The following is an 18908-nucleotide window of genomic DNA, read 5'->3' on the forward strand; positions in this document are numbered from 1 at the left end:
TATGTATAACTATTTATTAAATCAATTGCTACATATTTAGTAAATTATTTTTAATTGGTTTAATTTTAAACCTTCTGTCCTAAAAAAGTTTCCATGTGCTGAAGGAGCGGAGAGGGAAGGAAAAGTAAAGACTCCATCTTAGTAGGTTTGTTATCCTATAGTTTTAATATAACATCCTGGTTGTGAAGACCAAGTGACATATAAAAAAAAAAAATGACAGCTTCATTATTGTCCACTACTCTTCTTTATGGAGAAACATGCATTTGCTCATTCAGGGCCCTGCTGTTAGCTAAAAAATAACGTCATACTCTGCAGAACAAAGGGCAAACTAAGGTTGGCCTTAGTTTTTTTAGGGATAAGTTGGAAGGAATATGGAAACAAATCCTGGCTACACATCTTACCTGAAGAGACCAATCCATACAGGTGACGACACGATGCTTTGACCAGTGCTCATCGTAAAACTGGCGGTTAAAGGAAAGGTTGGCTCCTGCTTGAACATCTCTGTGTGAATTCAAACAAAGTGACAATTTTTGAAGTACCAGGGTTCAAATGCTGTGAAAAGCAATCAGTGCAAAAGTTTCTGACTACTTCTCAAATCTCTGCCCAGCCTGGGCAAGTCTGCCACCTTGATTTAATTGCTCTCATTGTCTGTCTTGCTGATAACAAATCTGCACCAAGGAACAAATTTTACATCCGTTTCACAAAATCACATTTCTTAATTTTGCACTGCCTTCCTGACTCTTCTGGGTCACCCTGGGCCACCTCTGTCACCTTTGTCTCTCAGGTCTGAACCTGGCCCTGGCATTCAGCTCCCTCTCTTCTGAATCTTCACCTCCAAGTTATAACGAAATCTCTCTTACTTTTGATTCCCGAAATCTTAAAGGTACAGCATCTCCTCCCAGTGCCGGAGACAGTGGATGCCTTCTGGCACCATCAGGACGGGCTGCAGCTCAGTGCTGGTCCAAGGCTGGCACACTGGTGCTTTTAGCCAGTTCACAGAGGTGATGCTCTGGAGTAACCTCCAGTAAGTAACTTCAGTGTGATAGCTACTGATTTGCCATGAGGCCTCAATGGATACACAGCTGTTGAAACCTAAATACTTCCTCTCCTACTAACAAGTCTTGCTGCTTCTACTCCCCTATCAATTGCTGAATATGCAACTTGTCACCTCTCGTCTTATGCGTTTAGACTGCAAACACTTTGGGAGATCGTCATTTTCATCCACACAATGCATAGTACAGTGGGATGCGTTACAGATCTGAGGCAGTAGTGGAATATAAACAACAGTAATTTGACTTTGTAAAAATATATAAGCACACAGACATACACCACTGGAATGTACACATGCACATCTACATATACATGTGTATACACACATTTACTTCTTTTAATTATTTCTTCAGACCTTGAAATTTCATCTCAAAAATGGAACAAAAAATTAAACTGCCTGAATAATACGTCAAAGCAAAAAACCCGGAGCAATAAAGCATGAAGTTATTTTACAAAACAATTTTGGCTAACAAAGTGACCCAGGCCTTCACGGAGAGATTTTAACCTTTTCTTAGCTATAAAAATGTTTAATTTAGTTTTAAAGTCAAGTCTTCCCAGCGTTGGAATTCTTTTTATAAAGTTTATTTTTCAAAAGCAAAAAAACCCTACAAACTGACCCATCTTTCTCTTCTACATCTCTGCCACTGTAGTCAAAGAAGATGTCTGAATCTTCAGCCAAAGCTCGCTCAATTACACGTATTGTCCGGTCAAAAAATATCAGGAATTCTTCTGAATGGAGAACTTGCTGTTTTTCTTCTTCTGTCAATTCTCTAGGAGGAGCTTGGAAAATGAAAAGATGTAGTTAAGGGTATGACATTTCACTCCTTTCCCAATGAATCAACATCTTCAGTGGGTTTCTTTTGACTTGAAAGCTTGCCGTAGCAATGTCAGGACAAAAATCAAAGCTTTACTCTTAAAATCATGACTAAGAATTTTTTAGTATATCAAAACACACTCCTGTATATTCCCAGAATGTAGCATTTACATAGAAGAGATCCTATATCTTATGTATTTATTATTCTGAAATGGAAAAAACTTAAAACCCCCAAATTAAATAAACTCAGTGTTCCCGTTTCAGGAAATGGCTGTGACTGACGTTTAGGCAATACCTAAAAAAGCAGAACACTTATGTAACAGTGGACCTGTCAAAGGAGCCAAAGATAAAATAATCTTCTTATACTACAGTTCTTTGTATTAAAAAGGGCTCACATAATCTCTCCCTTCATTTCTTCCCATTTCTCCTTGGTGTCACTGATAAATTCTGTCTTTGCTTTAGAGCTTTTGTGAAGTAAATAACCTAAGATATTCTCTGAGGCAGCAAAATCAAAAGCAACTGGCCAAACACCAGTTTCTTTAAGGCAGTTTTATTCCTTGCAGAGGAATCCTCAGAGCCAGGGCAACAAATGTCACTGAGCCGTAGCCAAAGCTGCCCTAGGAGGGGGTAGAAACTGTCGCAGGCACTGGTCATGATAGCTTGGCCGCTGTGAGATGAAGTTGCTTCTTTACACATACGCAGAGATGCTAAATCTTTACTTCCAAACCAATATTTCCAGTATGGCCCTTCATTTGCGTCCTGATTTCAGCTGGGACAGAATTAATTTTCTTCCTGGGAGCCAGTATGAGGCTATGGTTTGGATTTCTACTGGAAACAGTGTTGATAACAGCGGGATGTTTTCATTACTGCTGAGCAGTGCTCACACGGAGTCAAGGCCTTTTCTGCTCCTCACCCCACCCCACCAGCGAGGAGGCTGGGGGTGCACAAGGAGTTGGGAGGGGACACAGCTGGGACAGCTGACCCAATGACCCAAGGGATATTCCATACCATATGGCATCATGCTCAGCCTGCAAGGCTGGGGCAAGAAGGAAGGGGAGACATTTGGAGAGACGGCGTTTGTCTTCCCAAGTCATCGTTATGAGTGATGGAGCCCGGCTTTCATGAGGTGGCTGCACACCTGCCTGCCCATAGGAAGCGGTGAATTAATTCCTTGTTTTGTTTTGCTTGTGTGCACAGCTTTCGCTTTACCTATTAAACTGTTTTTATCTCAACACTTGAATTTTCTCACTTTTCTGATCCTCTCCCGCATCCCACTGGAGGGGGGAGTGAGCGAGCGGCTGCCTGCAGCTTGGTTGCCGGCTGGGGTTAAACCATGAGAATTTGAAAAATACTGTCTTTGCAGGATGTACCAATGCTACTTCTCCATCAGTTTAATGACCTGTTGGTAAATTCCAACTCAAATGTGAGTATCAGAGGGAAAACAAATTGGGATGCTGCTATTGCTACAGTGCAAAATTCTGTTCTCAATTACACTAGCAAGGTCATATTGATATTGTGGCAATGTTGTAGACCAGTTATGTCTTTGCCCGCATTTTCTTTTAAACCATCATTTTAGTTGTATTTCAGAATTACTTGTATTTCAAAAAATGCCATTAGTATCTTCACAGTTACACCCAACCACTCCAGCAACTAGCTTAAACTCCTAGCATGAAAAGCTCTGTTGACATCATAGGAATTATGCTAACAGAGAATTTCATTCCAAATTTGTAATTAGGTACACAAAAATCATATCATAAACAGTTTTATTGCAAAGTTACATAAACCGGTACTTAGAGTTTAACTGATGACCAAAGGTCTCCTGCGTTTGGCTTTACACTACAGATTTGAGGTATTTACCTGTGAAAATGACCTTACAGTCTCCCTAGGCTATATTGGGTTTAAACACCAGCAGCCAAAAAAGATAATTCAGCACAGTGCCTCAAAGAACACCCAGTATACATCAAAGTTTAACTCCCAGCCCTGTCATACGTATCTTAATGCTTAATTAAATGACAAGTGACAGAGTTTAAAGTTGCAGTTCAAAATTATTTTCCAGTTGCTGTGCCATGCCACACAGCTACTTTCAGCTACCAGGGAGCTGTAGCCCTTGCTTGCCATCTGATTTTCCCGTAGTTCACACCAGATTCGTGAGCTCCAGTGCCCAAGTACGACATCACCAGCCCCAGAGGCAAGGAGGGACTGAAAGGCACAAGAGCAGGCAGGAGTAGTGACATGGTCAGCATTACTGCAGTACTCTTCTCCCCCAGTTTTCAGCATACTGGCTTTCAGAGCACTCCCTGTGGTTGGGAGAAGCTGTTATCACCACGCTTAGGTTTGCCTCAACTGGTCAAAGCATTAGCTCCGAAGGACAAAATCTCTGCACTACACCTGGGCTAAATATAGAGGATAGGAAAAATGCAAAAGGTAGAAGAGCAATTTGGCCCTCAGGAGACAAAGCAGGTAAGAAGTTAGAAACTTTAGCCTTTGATGATCTCCTATGGCCTTGGCCCTATGTCTCCTACCACCAGGTCAGTGGTCCCTGTGGAGCTCCACACATCCAGAGAACATCTAGGTCCCCCCACACGGTCCCTCTGAGTAGCAGAGCAACAATTACCAAGGCAGGAGCACAATTTGCCTCTAAGTGCTTTAGACAGAAGCAATACATGTGAAAAAAAGGAATGACTAGCAAAAAGTACAGGTTGACCTATTGCAGCATCCACTGCTAAACAGTAATTGGCATTAAAAGGGAACTCATCTGGCAAGGAAGCCTGTAATGAGGCAATATCCCACTGTCACCACTAAAGCATCGCTTTCCGAGAATCAAAGACAACAAGCATGACAATGCAGCAAAATGGCATAAAAAGGGGAGAAAATAACTGCAAAGGCAACTGGAAAACTCATTTAAAACTGCTCAAATGGTAAAAATTATTTGCTAAGTCAAATCCTCTCTACAGCTTGGAAATATAAATTTATTACTTGGTCATTTGCCGACTATAACTGGCAAAGAAAATACACCCAAAAATCAATAGAAAGGGAAAAGGCAAAAAATAAACAGCTTGGGAGCTGTGAAGTGTTCACAAGCAACAGAAACACACGTGATTGCAGTTCTACCTCAGCAAAATCTCCCTTGCAGTTAGCACTGATCTGTGGGAGGCCAGCAGTCTGTTAAACCCTCTTCGGCATCAGAAGCACCTTGGCTAAAGTTTGTAGGGCATAAATCAGTTTACCTCATTCATCTGACTGACACACCAGATGCCCCCTGGCGATATTAAGCTTCATATTTTAACCTTATTTTCTTCTTTCATTTGGCTGCCTCTGAAGTTTTATTTGAGGCAATCTCTTCTTACAAGAATGTTAACATCATTACTTTTTCCAGTGTAAAACATTGCTGTAACTACTGCAAATACATGAAGTATAAGCAAAAAAACCAAAACAGACAGGCTTGTTCTTTCAAATATGAAGATTTTCTAACCATTTATCTTTCAGAGCCACTTTCATTTTCCCCTTGTTCCTTCTCCCGTCTGTCCATTACCTTGAATAAAATAAAAAGAATCTATGTAATTTTCTGCAATTTTTCTTCCTATATCGGAGAGCTTACAGCTACTTTGATCTCAGCTTTCAAGAGACACAGGCTCTCTTCCAGGAAAACTCTGAGAAACATAAGTAGCTGATCAAAGTATTTTTTGTTTTGTTTTGTCACAGAGACCTATGTGATGTGACAATACCTTCAGAAATTCCCCATAAGAATACAGCACTTGCCTTCAAGTATCTGCTCTCCCTGGCGTAAAAACCAAACAAACCACATCTAACCTTCTGTGTCTAATAAAGCCTAGTGCGATGCTTAGCTTAGCAGTGCTAAAAGTTACGTGCCTATTGCCTGGTGTGCAATGAAAGCACCTGCAAAGGAAGAGCTATACTTTGTTCTTGTTTCTATATCATGCCTTTGTAATGAACTATTGTGCCTGTGCTGTGCTTCCCACCGGGAGGAGCTGAACCCACGCCTGTCCCCGCACACCTCATGGCAAGTGGACCCATGGCGAACTCACCATGTTCTGCCTAACAGGGCCACTGGGCACCCTGTCTGTCCGTGCACCCACTGAAACGTTGATGGGATTGCGTACTCACAAGCAGAGTGCTGTCCGGGTGGCTCTGGGGTTAGGAGGTCAACAGCATGTATCAAAGAAGCCCTGTATGCACATTAATGCATAATACTGTACAAAATAAAATTGAATTTACATTTAAAATTAAACCACTGTGGAGTTGTATATGCACAGAGGACACCACAGGAGAAGAAAATGCAAGGTATATCCTAATGAAAGACATAGTGCACTTGTGCATGAGCAAAAAGGTCTAGAACATGTAACAAAAATTGAACGTGACATGAAAGCCACAGATTTGTTCAATGCCTATTTCTGAAAATAAGAGCATTTTATTATTTCACATGATTTAACATGATCCTTGGAAATACCATATTTCACATCACGTCCTTTGTCCAGAAATATCTTTGGACAAAACAGAAAAAAAGAGTTTATATTAAAACATTTCCTTGGATCTTTAGGAACTAAGATAAAAAACGCTGCAGACTTGTTCTTATCTGGCAGAAGCACGTTTGTAGTCAATATAATATAAATAGTTGTGATAACAGGACAGGATCAAATTCACAAATATTTAAATACCAGGATTCAAGCCTTCTCCCAAGGGAGCCAAAAATGTATTAAAAAAACCCAACCAAACAACAAAACAGAAAAAAGGCCCACATTCAAATAAGTATAATAGAATATAAAAAATATTCTCCTGGAACCTCAGCAATTGTAAAAACCTGACAAAAGAAATTAAGTCCATTAAAGCTAAAAAAGAAAAAAATAACAGAAAGAGGAAGTGAATTAAAGAAAGGGTGAACTAACAAAAAGAGTAAAGCAAGAAGCAGCCTTGCTATGAGCCCAGATATATAATGAGAGACAGAAGGAGATTAGTAAAACCCTTTTAAGAGATGTATTATTTCTTTCAGCGTCCATTTAAACCCATGTAAACTGTAGATGTGTTGATGACCGAGGATGGTAGAAATGTACAGAGTGAGAACCACAAGGTGCTAAGGGGCTCTCAGCAGCTTTTAGTCCTTGTCCGCTGATAGCCTGTGGTGCTCTTGTTTTTCTTGTCCTTCTCACTTGCATGTCAGGCTTGGTATGTGCCGTATCCTGGTTTGGTAATGTGCCGTATGCTGGTTGTGTTGGGTTTAAAACGCAAGTCCCTGCATTACACAATTGCTGAACATGTAAAGGGAGATTTCAAGGTGCATTTAGGGATTACTCAGTTCTGGAGTAGTAAGGCCCAGAGCCTTAAATTTGAAGCTGTGCTAGATAGGGCTGTTCCCACTGATCGTGCTTCTCCAGGGGCTGTGCTGAGCAACAGCCCTGAGCACGCCTGAGCTGAGCTATCAAGATGGGTCAGCACACCCGAGCTCGCTCTGGTGTTGGTGGCAGTGAAACTGTGGTGTTACAGGCTATTACAAACCTCAAAGAGATCACAGGGGCAAAGGCGGCAACCTTGTCCTGCTTCTCCAATGCTGATGCCTGAGCTAGCGAGGGCTAAACCATCTCCCCCACCGCAGCCCGCTGCGTGGACACCTGAGCCCCACGCGCAGGGCCAGGGTGAGAACAGGGCACAGCAGCACTTTGAAGTTGCAGGTCCCAGCCTCCCCCATCACAGTCTTTCATGCAAGTTTCTGTGGATATATCCACGACTACAGATAAACGCAGGTTGAGACCCACTTTCAAGACCCAGCCTGTCCCGCTGTTCATGTGGTTTGTACTGACACAAAGAGATGCCTTAGGTGGAGCTCCAGAGCTCTCTGGCGGTGGAAAGCCCCAACCCACTTGATGCCACAGTTTGGGACCAGTCTCTTGTTTACATGGTCAGGAGACGCTGGGAACAGGCAGAGCCCAACCCAGTTCAGCAGCAGGTACCCCACACTTGGCTCTTCCAAGGATGGCGGGGACACCATGCACCTGAGACATGGGTGGCAACAGGCAGCCCTGTGGAAAAAAACTAACGGGGGTTCCAAGGCTTCATATGCTTCAAATGGTCAACAAGCCAGGTCTTCACCTCCCACTACAGAAACACTTTGGAGGGCTCAAGCTGCTCCTCTGCCCTTAGCACCTCCATGGCAATGAAGTCCCGCAAGAGGTGTTGTGCCAGGCAGGCTGCCCTATATGCAGGTGCATTGTGTGCCTCACGGTGATGCTGAAACAGGTCCAGAACCAGGGTCAGACCCTGCAAACAGCCATGCCTGCTGAATAAGCCCAGCAAACCTTGCAGAGCGACTCTGGGGTGTGCAGGGGGAAGACGAGGAAATTAAGCATGCAATAAACATTTGCAGAATTAAATTGGACTACCTATAAACCACAAAGAAAAAAAAATCACATTTCCTCTTAAAATACCATTATAAAAATAGAGCACTCCGTTCCTGCTGGCTTGGGGAGAGGGAGACTGAGCAGACTGGATCTAAGTTTTATTTTTTATCCTGACCTATTTTTGAGTTATATTCATGAAAACATTGTCTGACTTTCTCTCCGTGCACTTCTCTCTCCCATGGTTTTTTTTCTAACACTCCTATAACTCAAAAAAGGCCACGCTGATTTTTTTTAATCTGTTAAAAAATGTGCTCCCTGAGCTGAAACCAAATTTCAGCCCAGAGCAAATTTTTACGGCTGGGTTATAAATCCCTGAAAAACAGGATTCATAATGGAAGTGCTGACACAGCCTTAACTACTATATAGCAGTGTGAATGGCGCCACTATAATATCTATTAGAGATTCTTTAAAAAGTTTGCAAAATATTGTCTTGCCTTGCAGAGAAAAAGAAGCCAGAGTACTTAATGCCAACATAAACATGCTTTTAACCCATTATGTGCTAATTTGCAGAAAAGCTATTAATTCTGAGTAGGCACACAGAGTGCAGCACCGACAGGAAATGTTCTTCTAAACTCCTGCTTGACTTGTAACATGGTTTTAATCACTTCCATGAAACACAAACGATGGCTTCAAACTCTGAATGTTGCTCAGAACATGAGAAGGGTGATTACAACAGAGAGGAAAATGGGATTTTGTTGGTGAAAGGGCTAAAACCAACAGGGAGAGAACGACACCAAATGCTAAAAAATTACTCCATTCCCTGTCAATTTGGGGACAACTGCTTCATTTGATTCACAGCATTTAATGCCAGTAATCAGCATGCCACTATCTTAGCCGTCACAACACGTACTGCAGGTCAAGTTCACTTTCTATCAAGCAATGAGCATGTTTTCTTCTTCCTTGAACCCAGTCAAGTGCTAGCACCTCACAAAGCCGGTTCTGCTAAAACAAGCTGTGCCTTTCTTTTACTGCCTGCAGCCTGTGTGTCTGAGACTAGTGCTAAACTAGCGCAGTTGATCTATCGTTCCTGGGGGGGGTCTGCTAGGCAGGGAAGGGGAGCACTGCCCCGAGACTAAAATACAACAAAGAAATAAAAGATGTTGGCAGTGGTGCTTGGTCAGCAAAGTACATAAAAGGCTAACTTGAAAGCCCACGAAAAAGTGAAATAAATCAGGAATGTATTTAGATTTTTTTCTTCTTCTCTTCATGCAGGAGGTTGTGCTTTCTCCCCTGGTATAAGTGCTAGCGTTACTTTCATGTGGAAATAAATGGGGGTGGAATCAGCTGTAAGCTGAATACTGGAGAGACATTCAGCAATTCAGGACAGTGCTTATGCACTGGGTGCAGTGATATTGGTTTTTATGGCTTCCTGTTGTCATCAGCAAGAGATACTGTGTTAAGTCCAGTGACTGCTAGCATCCGTGTGTGAATTGACCCCACAGTTTTGGGATGAAGGGTAATTTTCAGGAAAAAGTAAGTTTTTCTACGTTGCCACGCTTCTTGCTTATATCTTCAGTTCTGCCTTTGCAGACTTGTGTGTGACTCCCGTTCCTGCTGCCACCGCTGCTCCCCTCCACCCACGGCAGTGGCGGCAGGGGGCAGTGGGAGAGGCAGAAGGATGAGAGGTGGGAGGATTGAGTTCCCCCCCTCCATGTTTCTACAAGGACCTAATGAGCAATGGACGCTGCAGGATTTATGGCATGAGTGATTTCTATGATGCTTTTAAGAGGGAAGAAAGATCAATTTATAATCAAAACAGCATGGCTGGTACTGCAATTCACTTCAGTGTGTGAGGAGGGCGAATGTGGGCACTATACACCAGACTCAGGTTTTTTGGACACCGATGTAAATCATGCCAGGCTCCCCTGGACAAGAAAGGAGCATCCAGTGCTGTATCCACAGTTAACGGTTTCATGGGCTGCTCTGTAAAACAATCCCATATTTTTCCCGTAGTGAGATTATCTTGTATAAAACAAAGCCAAGGTCACAGAATCATCCTGGTAATGACCACCATAGCAAGAAGTGACTTAGGCCCTGCCTGAGGAAGTCAGTTACCTTTGAAGAGGGTAAACAGCATTGTGAGCAGTCCTGGCAATACAGAGCTAAGAAATGCTGGAGAAGAAACTCATTTCCTCTCACACTGGAGCTGCTGGTATTTCAGCTCTTTTCCACCACTCCACACAGGGGTGAGCACTGACTGTCCAAAGTGACACACCAGCATAGCCAATACTCTAGTAAATTCCCAGATGAGGAAGAGCAAATGACACACCCTTCTTCTAATTTCGAAAGCTAGAACGGGTCCAAGGGAAGTAAATGAGACACTCAGTATATCTACCATGTCCAGTGCTGACATGCATGACTTTGGCAAGTGTCTCTTGTCTGCACCAGAAAGAAGTAGTAACCTGAATTTTTGTCTCTTGTATCCCTGGAGAGTGTCTCAATCCAGAGGAATGGACAGAAGGGCTGGACCTGCCTGGCTTCAGTTTTGACTTTAAGTTCCCTTGGGGCAGCTCCCACAAAAAGTTTTGATTTTGACAGTCAACATTTTCCAGTGAAATGGTTTTCTGCTGGAAGATTCCTGATCACCACTAGGTTTAATTTTGTCCCTTTCAAGCAGGCAGACAGTTATGGGCTCTAAGTACCTTCGAAGACCAACCAACTTTATGGAGCTGCTGGAATGCCTGGCATTCACATTTTAAATCTTTCACATAAGCAGGCTATTTGAGCTAGAGGACAAGTAAGTACCAGTCCTGGAATCCAAGAATCCCTACTTTGTTCCCAAATTATGAGGACATATAGCTGCTTCTAAACAGCTGAAGTCTTGTGCCTTTCACAAGCTTCTCAGACCTACCAGCTGGGTCACTGGGATACAATTTTCTGCTTTTATGCCACTCATATGGTTTTGAATCAATAAAACCGCTGACTGTTTTGATTTTGCAGTGTTCTCAATAATGGAAACTACCTACAAGAATAACTACTTGCAGGATTCAGTCCTTTAAAGCTGTAACAAAATCCTTTTCATTTTTTAAAGTACCTTCTTTCACTTCCTGCTTCTGGTCTTGATTTTCTGTCTCCAAGTCATCCTGTGCTTTTGGCTCCACCATCTCTTCATCATCTTCATCCTCTAAAAAAAATGAAGAAAAAGATTTGTGAGATTCTCCTTTTTAAGGGGGATGGAAATTATGTATCTTCTTTATCATTATAAACTGGTAGTAAACACAGGTAAAGCAAAGTGCACAATAAATGAAACTGTTTATGTTTATACTCAGAGTGACACTCTCAGACATTTCCCCCAGACTGCAAGATAATCTGCTAACACAGGGCACCTGCCACTTCAGCTCCCTGTAGCAACTTCCCATCTCAGATGTTGGCTGAATGTCTCCCTGACCTCGGAGATGACTTCTTGGATGGCATAAGAACAGATGCAAATATGTTTCAGCCTGGCAGCTATTCCATGGTTGGGACACCTGCTATTCAGACACCTCATTTCCAATTCAATTCTCACCAGATTAATTTGTCTTTTGACCTACAGGAAGGGGTTAAATAGAAATCTGACCTCAGGTCAGATGCCACTAGCAAGCAAACAAGCATGATACAGTTCTGAGAAGTCATCACCATCAACTGGGGGAACACAGCAACCAGAAGTGGCATTTGGAGCTTAAGAACCATTCTTGCATTAATACAAATTTAATGAACACTAAAATTTGACACATGTCAGTTACTACTGCCAGATGTTTTAATGACCTTTCCTGACATATGCAAATGCCTCTCTCCCCACACTCACATGTTCTCATTTTATTCAGGAGGGCAAACCATTCATTCCTTGATGTCTGTCTGAAGTTACAAGAGTTCTGATTGTCCAGGCCAAAACATAATACAAGCAGAGCTGCAAAGACGGTGATACCCCAAAATGGCTCAAAGCCTACCTAACCCTTGTTACTTGTTCCCAGCTACAGCAACGTGATTCATTCTCCAGTGCCCAGGGCTGGCACCCAACCCACTCACACTCTTGAGATGGTAGGGATGCTCAGCATTCTAGATTCAGTGAACTACAAAGACTGAAAATATAGCTGGTCCTAAAGGAGTGAGTTACAGTAATTAACAATCAGGATGATCAAATCTGTGGGCTATGGAGGAATTATTCTGGAGGGATTCTGGAGCTTAGTGTACCATCAAGGGTCAGCAAGCACCAGCAGCGCCCTGGGTCAGTCCATCGAATGAGAGAACACATGTTGTCCTGGCCCCAGGGCGTTCAGCCATCAGCAAAACCTCTGCAGTTCCTTCAGGGCTTTCTGAGCAATCTGCCTGTCACTACACGGTTTCTTGTGATATGGTGCTTCTCAAGGCACGCTCCCTGCTCTAACACTGCCACGTTAACACGGCCTGGAAGTGGGCAGAGGGCAACATGTCATGCTTCTCCAACTGCTTGGCTACTGGCACCTTCTCCTGCGAAGGCTGGCCGCAGTCAGTCCTGGCTTCTTGCAGAAATGTTGGTGCTGACAGATTGCATTCAGCCAACAGTAACACACGCCTGTATTTTGTTTTCAATAACGTAACAGGCACTATACTATTCCCATCACGTTGCCTACCCTAGGACTTCTCTCCCCAGAAGCCCACGGAGCACATGTTGCTACCTGATATCTTGGCTGGAGAGCATCGCTTAGCCACATACTGTAAGGAAGTGTCTCAGCATGGACAGATACGCTTTTCCCTCTTGGGAAAATGAGGAAATCTTGCCATAAGCTCTGCCATCACTCCTCCTACCGCTAGCAACCGCAGCAAGGCAAAAGGGAAGGCTCAGCTCCTCAGCCATCAGGAAAGAGGGATAACCATGTGCTCCCCAGGCTGGGAAGGGAGGAGGAATCTGACAGGGATGAGGAGGCTTTTCCAGAATTAAAAGCACTACTAATGAATGCCACTCCTTTATCAGGGATTTTTCAGATCATGAAACTTCGAGTGGGGAAAAGGTAGAGTATTCACGATGCCTCCCTTTGATGCCTCACTTGACAATTACGTTTCCCTAGGTACCCTATACAGAAGGGCTATAGAGAAGAGCTTTCAGAGAGCAAGCCAGGGCGTTTCAGTTCGGCAGGGAAAACACATTGCTCTCTCCACTGGCTGAAAGACAGATAACACCCGACGCAGTCAGCAGAGAATCAGCCAGAAAAGCTCTCCTGCTGTATGCATAGAATGGGTAAAAAAGGTCCTTCTACCATCAGTCTGTGGTGCTAGTAGAGACGGGGATGTATGAAAGAGAGAGGCACTCCCGGTTTCAAAGAACAGATGAGAAGTTTCAGAAGAGAGGAGTGACCAGTGCAGCAGGGAGTGAGTACTCCACTAACCTCAGGTACATATGCACACACAGATAAGATCGCAATGGTGTACAGATACATGCACACAGACACGCTTATGGTAGATACCCACTGAAGCCAACTCCCACAAGAGTTTTGTGAGTCTTGCATTACAAGTTTTCATTCCCTACAGCACCAGCTCTTAGAGCCAGCTGTTTACATATGGATTTCAGCTTCCATTTTTAACCTGTTTCCAACCTCTCAGCTTGTGCAGCAAAGTTTAAGAAGGGGAAGGGTTTGAGAAAACTTGCAGGCAGCAAACAAAAAACCCCCAATATTTAGTTGAAAATTTTGGGATTTTTAATGCAGCATGCTATGCTTTTTAATGCCTCCTCACTTGTAATTTGGTAATGGATAGGGACAACATAGCAAATGTAGAACTTGAGATTTAGTAGTGGGCTTCAGACTGAAGTGAAGAAAATTTATCCCTGTCCCCTAGAAGTCCTTGATCCCCCTGACTTTGGATGTCAAATTGTTTGCCTGCCTACAGCCCGTTCCTGCCTCTAAAGCAGAGTAGGAATGAATGGCTGAGGCACAGGCGGAGTAGGGGGATGTATTGATACTTCAGCACCTAGTACGGTAGATCTTCTTTACTTCCCTTCCTTCCTCTTCTGTGAACAATCAAACCCAAGTTTCCCCAGATTTCTCTAGATGTAATTGCAGCAGGAAAAATAAGTAAAGGTTATTATAACACATGCCATGCCTTTTTCCAAGGGCACACACATCAATAAATTTGTTTTACTGAGAAAGCAGTGCAAGAGTTTTTAGCAGATTAGACACAGTTCAGATGTCCTTTTTTATTTACAGAGAAATGTATACACATAGACAGAGAAACTCAGCTAAAAGAATGATAGCGTTGTGAGCCAAATGCTAAAATGTTAGCAAATGCCAGAATTTGGATTGCCTGGGCACGATTAGCTCCTTCCCCCTCCCCACGTGTAGGCATGATGACATCATTCTGGAATTTCCTCCCTCTTGAGTGCTTGGCCTCATTTTCTGGGTGCTCAACAAGAGACACCTGGGGCCTGAAATGCAGAAGTGCTGAGAGCTGAAGTCAACTGGCCCTGTGCTTTGAGTGGAGAAAGTGCTAGGAAAAGCTATGCATGCAAAAGCTCCCACATCTCTCTCAGCTTTCACTGAAAGTTGTCGTTCTGACATTTTTGTCCTTTCTGCCCCTGTGCTCAGTGCTTTTGCATGATGGCAATAATATTGTCAAGATAATAGTATTCTCACCCTGCACAGATGTGTTGCAGAGATACATTCATCAGGATTTGGGGCATATTAAGATGTCGTCATAGAAGCAACAGAGAAACAAAAGCTTGGAAGAGGACTAATGTTTTCTGTGTTCAGTGTAAAACTTGGACCATGTGCATTAACATGAAATCTGAGGTCAGAGCAGCGAATGGAAGAAGATGAAAACCAGAGGGTTAAAAAACTGTCTTCCCATTGACTGGCTGAAACAAGAATCTGTTAAGGAAAAAAACCCTACACTTTATCGTGTAATTAAAATTGTATCATCATGCATATTCAAAAGGACGAATTAAGGATGCCCAGGAAACATGCATTCTGGAATATCCAATGTTGCTTGCCTTTGCAACCTGAATGTTTATTTGCCTTTTTTTTTTTTTATATTGCACACTATCTAATGCCAATGTATGGATACTTACACGTGTTCATAGTACACACATTTGCTATTGTGCCTGAGTATAGTTATGCATTTGTGCCCATACACATACATTACAGAATAATGGTGAATGCTTCAGCATTGATTTTCCTGTGTTTTACTTAAATGTGAAAAAGATAATATTTATTGTGCATTTATTGGAGAATCTGTGAGCGTCTACATGGTTATTTGTTTCCACACGTGCCTACTCAGATCGGATGTGCCATTGCAGTAATTGTCCAGGGAGATGAAAACACTTCTGTAGCTCCTGAACACAAATAGCCCTTCCCTAGTTAAGAGCATACCTGGCAATGGGAAGTTTAGAGAAATAACTTTTTAACTACTTATGTCACAGTAGCAGGAGTCTTCTAGTCACATTTGGCAAACACAGAGTTGCTACTAGCACCAGTAGTGTTACACCCTGTTCACAAGATCAAAATCAGAACCCAAATGTCTATTAAAGGAACCACATGAAAAAGAGCTAGTAATGAAGAAGTGTATAACTGCTGTGTAACATTTCTCCTTTGTAGATCTCAAAGGACTTTGCAAGGAGGCCAGTTTTATTATGCCCATTTACCATGCAGAAGCTGACGGATAGACCCACTTACTGTAGATCATTCAGTAGACCAGCAGCTGAGTGAAGAATAGAGGGTTGGCTTCAGAGTTTCAGTGTAGAGTCCTGCCCAATAAGGCCACTCTGCCTTTTACTGTAAATCATAGCTAGCTAGGATTTTCTTCTGTTTGCAGCTTGTGTGAAAAGGTTTTTTCCACTTTAACTTGCCAATCATAGAATGGTCTGGTTGGAAGGGACCTCAGAGGTCATCCAGTTCCAACTCCCCTGCCATGGGCAGGGACACCTTCCACTGGAACAGGTTGCTCAAAGCCTCATCCAATCTGGCCTTGAACACTTCCAGGGATGGGGCATCCACAACTTCTCTGGCCAACCTGTTCCAGTGCCTCACCACCCTCACAGGGAAGAATTTCTTCCTAATATTCAATGTAAATCTTCCCTCTTCCAGTTTAAAGCCATTGCCCGTTGTCCTGTCACTACATGCCCTTGAAAAATGTCCCTCTCCTCTCAATGGAAATTATCATTAAATGCTTAGGTTAAAGATGTTCGTCTGCTGAAGCTGGTGGAGCCATATGTGAGATTAATATAGACCGACATAGCTGTATCAAATACAGTTTCTTCTAAACTCAGAGCTTGACGACTCTCCAGGCTCTAGGAGGTGGCCAATCAGTCCTAACAGTGCTTTGTTTAACATGATGAAGTAAAAGCAGAGCAATTGTTCTCAGTTTGTACTTAGCTTGAACACTCCTGCTTCTGTTCCAGACCAGAAGTGGTCTTGTCTGTCTAAAAGCTTGCCTGTTTTTTCCAACTATAGAAGTTGCTCTAATAAAAAAGCATGACCTCTCCCTACAAACCTGGTTTTGCTTAATCTGTGTGTACACTACTAATTTTCAAATGCTGCCCCACTACTAGCTCCAATGAGCCTGCTTTATGCCTGGCCTTTGCCTTGGCCTCCACAAGGACAGATCATCACTTTGCAATCACAATAAATGGAGCGGGAAGCCCTGTAAACACTTGGCCAACTGCCTGGCACCTGCAGAAGAAATGCCCAGATGTGCTGAATTGGATCAAATGTTCACAGCGAGCACAGATGATCTCAGAAAGTCAGAGCCTGCATTTCTACAGAGCTGGACTATTTATTACCTACTTGGGCTTTCCGGGGTTTTAAATCACTGTATTTATTTTTTTACAGCATATAAAAACATACCAGGCACATTCAGGACAAACGAGAATACAATAATTACATCTGAGAGGACTGCACGTGACACTGGCTTAGGGTTTTAATTGTTGAGATGAATAATGTTTTGCTTGGGTCAACATTTTCTTTGTTGGTTGTCTGAGTTTTGAATTGTCAATTTTAGGCAGTTAGTACTAGAACTGCTCAAACAGTTTACTAAATAGCTAATTTTTTTTAGGATTTATGTAATTATAAGCCTCTGCTCTGCTAATGTACATCCCATCAGTTAAACAGCAAGCAGCATGCTGTGCATTCTTCTTGGGTGGAGGATTTACACTTCCTCAGACCTGCACCTCTGAGACTAGATAAGAAGTTGCAGCTTCTGTGTATTGTTTTTAGTATTGACAGCTATACTGAATTAATCTGACAGCTCTGTTTTTAATTCTGGGTAGGTACAAACAATCTCTTTATTAAAGACATATCTTTAAAGTATCAATTTAATTAGCATCACAATTATATATTTTATTGCCTCAGTCACTGATATATGAGAAGCCAGTGGGTTATTATATGTGGTTTCATATCAGCATTGACATTCCTTCAGTGCATGAGAAGGATCAGCTGTCCATATGACACATTCAATAAAATCAAGTGTCTTCACAAGAAGCAGACTTGATATTTGCAACTATGAAATACCAGAAACCGTTATATCACTTTTATATTTTACAACTGTTCAAATTAATTTTGCTGTTTCTATTATGAAAGAATTACAAACTAAGCAAGGACAAATGCATCGTGTTTATATTAATGTAAGCCTGGATCAAACAAGTCGAATATTGTTGGTATTATTATGAGAAGGAGTTAAAACACTGTCTTTCCTTTTTGAATACATTCTTTCCATCACTAGCAAAATATGCAACAAGCAAGGGAACACATACTTTTTCAAATAGGACTGCTTGACATTTCACATTGTTGAAAATCTATGATTTGCAATCTGGCTGAATGACCTATTTTTCATATAATGTAATTTTTTGAAATATGTCCAGTTTTTCACTTTCATCTTTTGACTGCCCTTTGAAGCAAGAAGAGAATTAATTCATCAGTGGATTTTGTTTGCAGAGTGGGATGTGAGACTGGACGGACATTGGGCACATGTTAGTCATCCCAGATGGAAATATTCTTGCATGCGGGCTCTTCTTGGCAATAGGCAGCTGCCTCCTAAAATGTATTTCAGTTAGCCAAAGCAGGGAAGACTACTCAGTATGGAATACTGAAAAAAAACAGAGGTGAACAGACCTTGGCCTAAACTCTGTGCAATAGGCAACAAATATCAGATGAGAATTTCATGTGAGCCTGAGCTTGCAAGCATATTTGCATGCAAGAATCATATGCATGAAAGGTATTTCTGTCCCCTACCCAGAAAGATACTTAAATATGCATTGCAGGACCATTAAAAAGTTCCAGGTCATCCTTCTAGAGTTCCTCATCCCTAATAGGCCACATTCCCAAACCAATACATCATCTTGTCCTTATGAACTAGTACAGAGAAGTCATGCTTTCTAATGGCCATCAGATGAAAAGAGAACACTAGGAAAAGAAAGGGTAAAATTGGATGGATGAATGAATGCCTGGAACTATCGTATGGCCAGAGCATCTAAAAGACTTGAACAGAAGCATGTGACATTCTTCCTTCACTTTCCACCTAAATGTTTTTTAATCACCTGAAGAAAATGGTCTGTCTGTACATTCTTTGACTACAGTTCTGCAAGAGCAAGAATAAATCACAGCACTACAGGAACAGACTGCCTAGCATCTTCAAACTCTTATTTTTTTGTTATCTTGAAGTGCTGTGGTGTTTTTTTTACAGAAGAGAGG

At 42.3% G+C, this 18908-nt stretch overlaps 1 protein-coding gene across 1 annotated transcript in view; it reads right to left on the bottom strand.

Moving 5' to 3' along the window:
* The window catches only part of LOC104162351 (cytoplasmic dynein 1 intermediate chain 1), a gene marked incomplete at its 3' end in the record, with an annotated part of 136397 nt that overhangs the window by 36612 nt on the left and 80877 nt on the right, over positions 1-18908 (bottom strand). Inside the window, exons 6-8 of the mRNA XM_009701063.1 lie at positions 11309-11398; positions 1668-1830; positions 402-501 (exon numbers count right to left, since the gene is read on the bottom strand). Coding sequence (XP_009699365.1) covers positions 402-501; positions 1668-1830; positions 11309-11398 — 353 coding nt within the window. The remainder of the gene's footprint in view (positions 1-401; positions 502-1667; positions 1831-11308; positions 11399-18908) is intronic.

Source organism: Cariama cristata, unplaced genomic scaffold, assembly GCF_000690535.1.
Source record: "Cariama cristata isolate BGI_N322 unplaced genomic scaffold, ASM69053v1 scaffold1935, whole genome shotgun sequence".
NCBI classification, from domain to species: domain Eukaryota; kingdom Metazoa; phylum Chordata; class Aves; order Cariamiformes; family Cariamidae; genus Cariama; species Cariama cristata.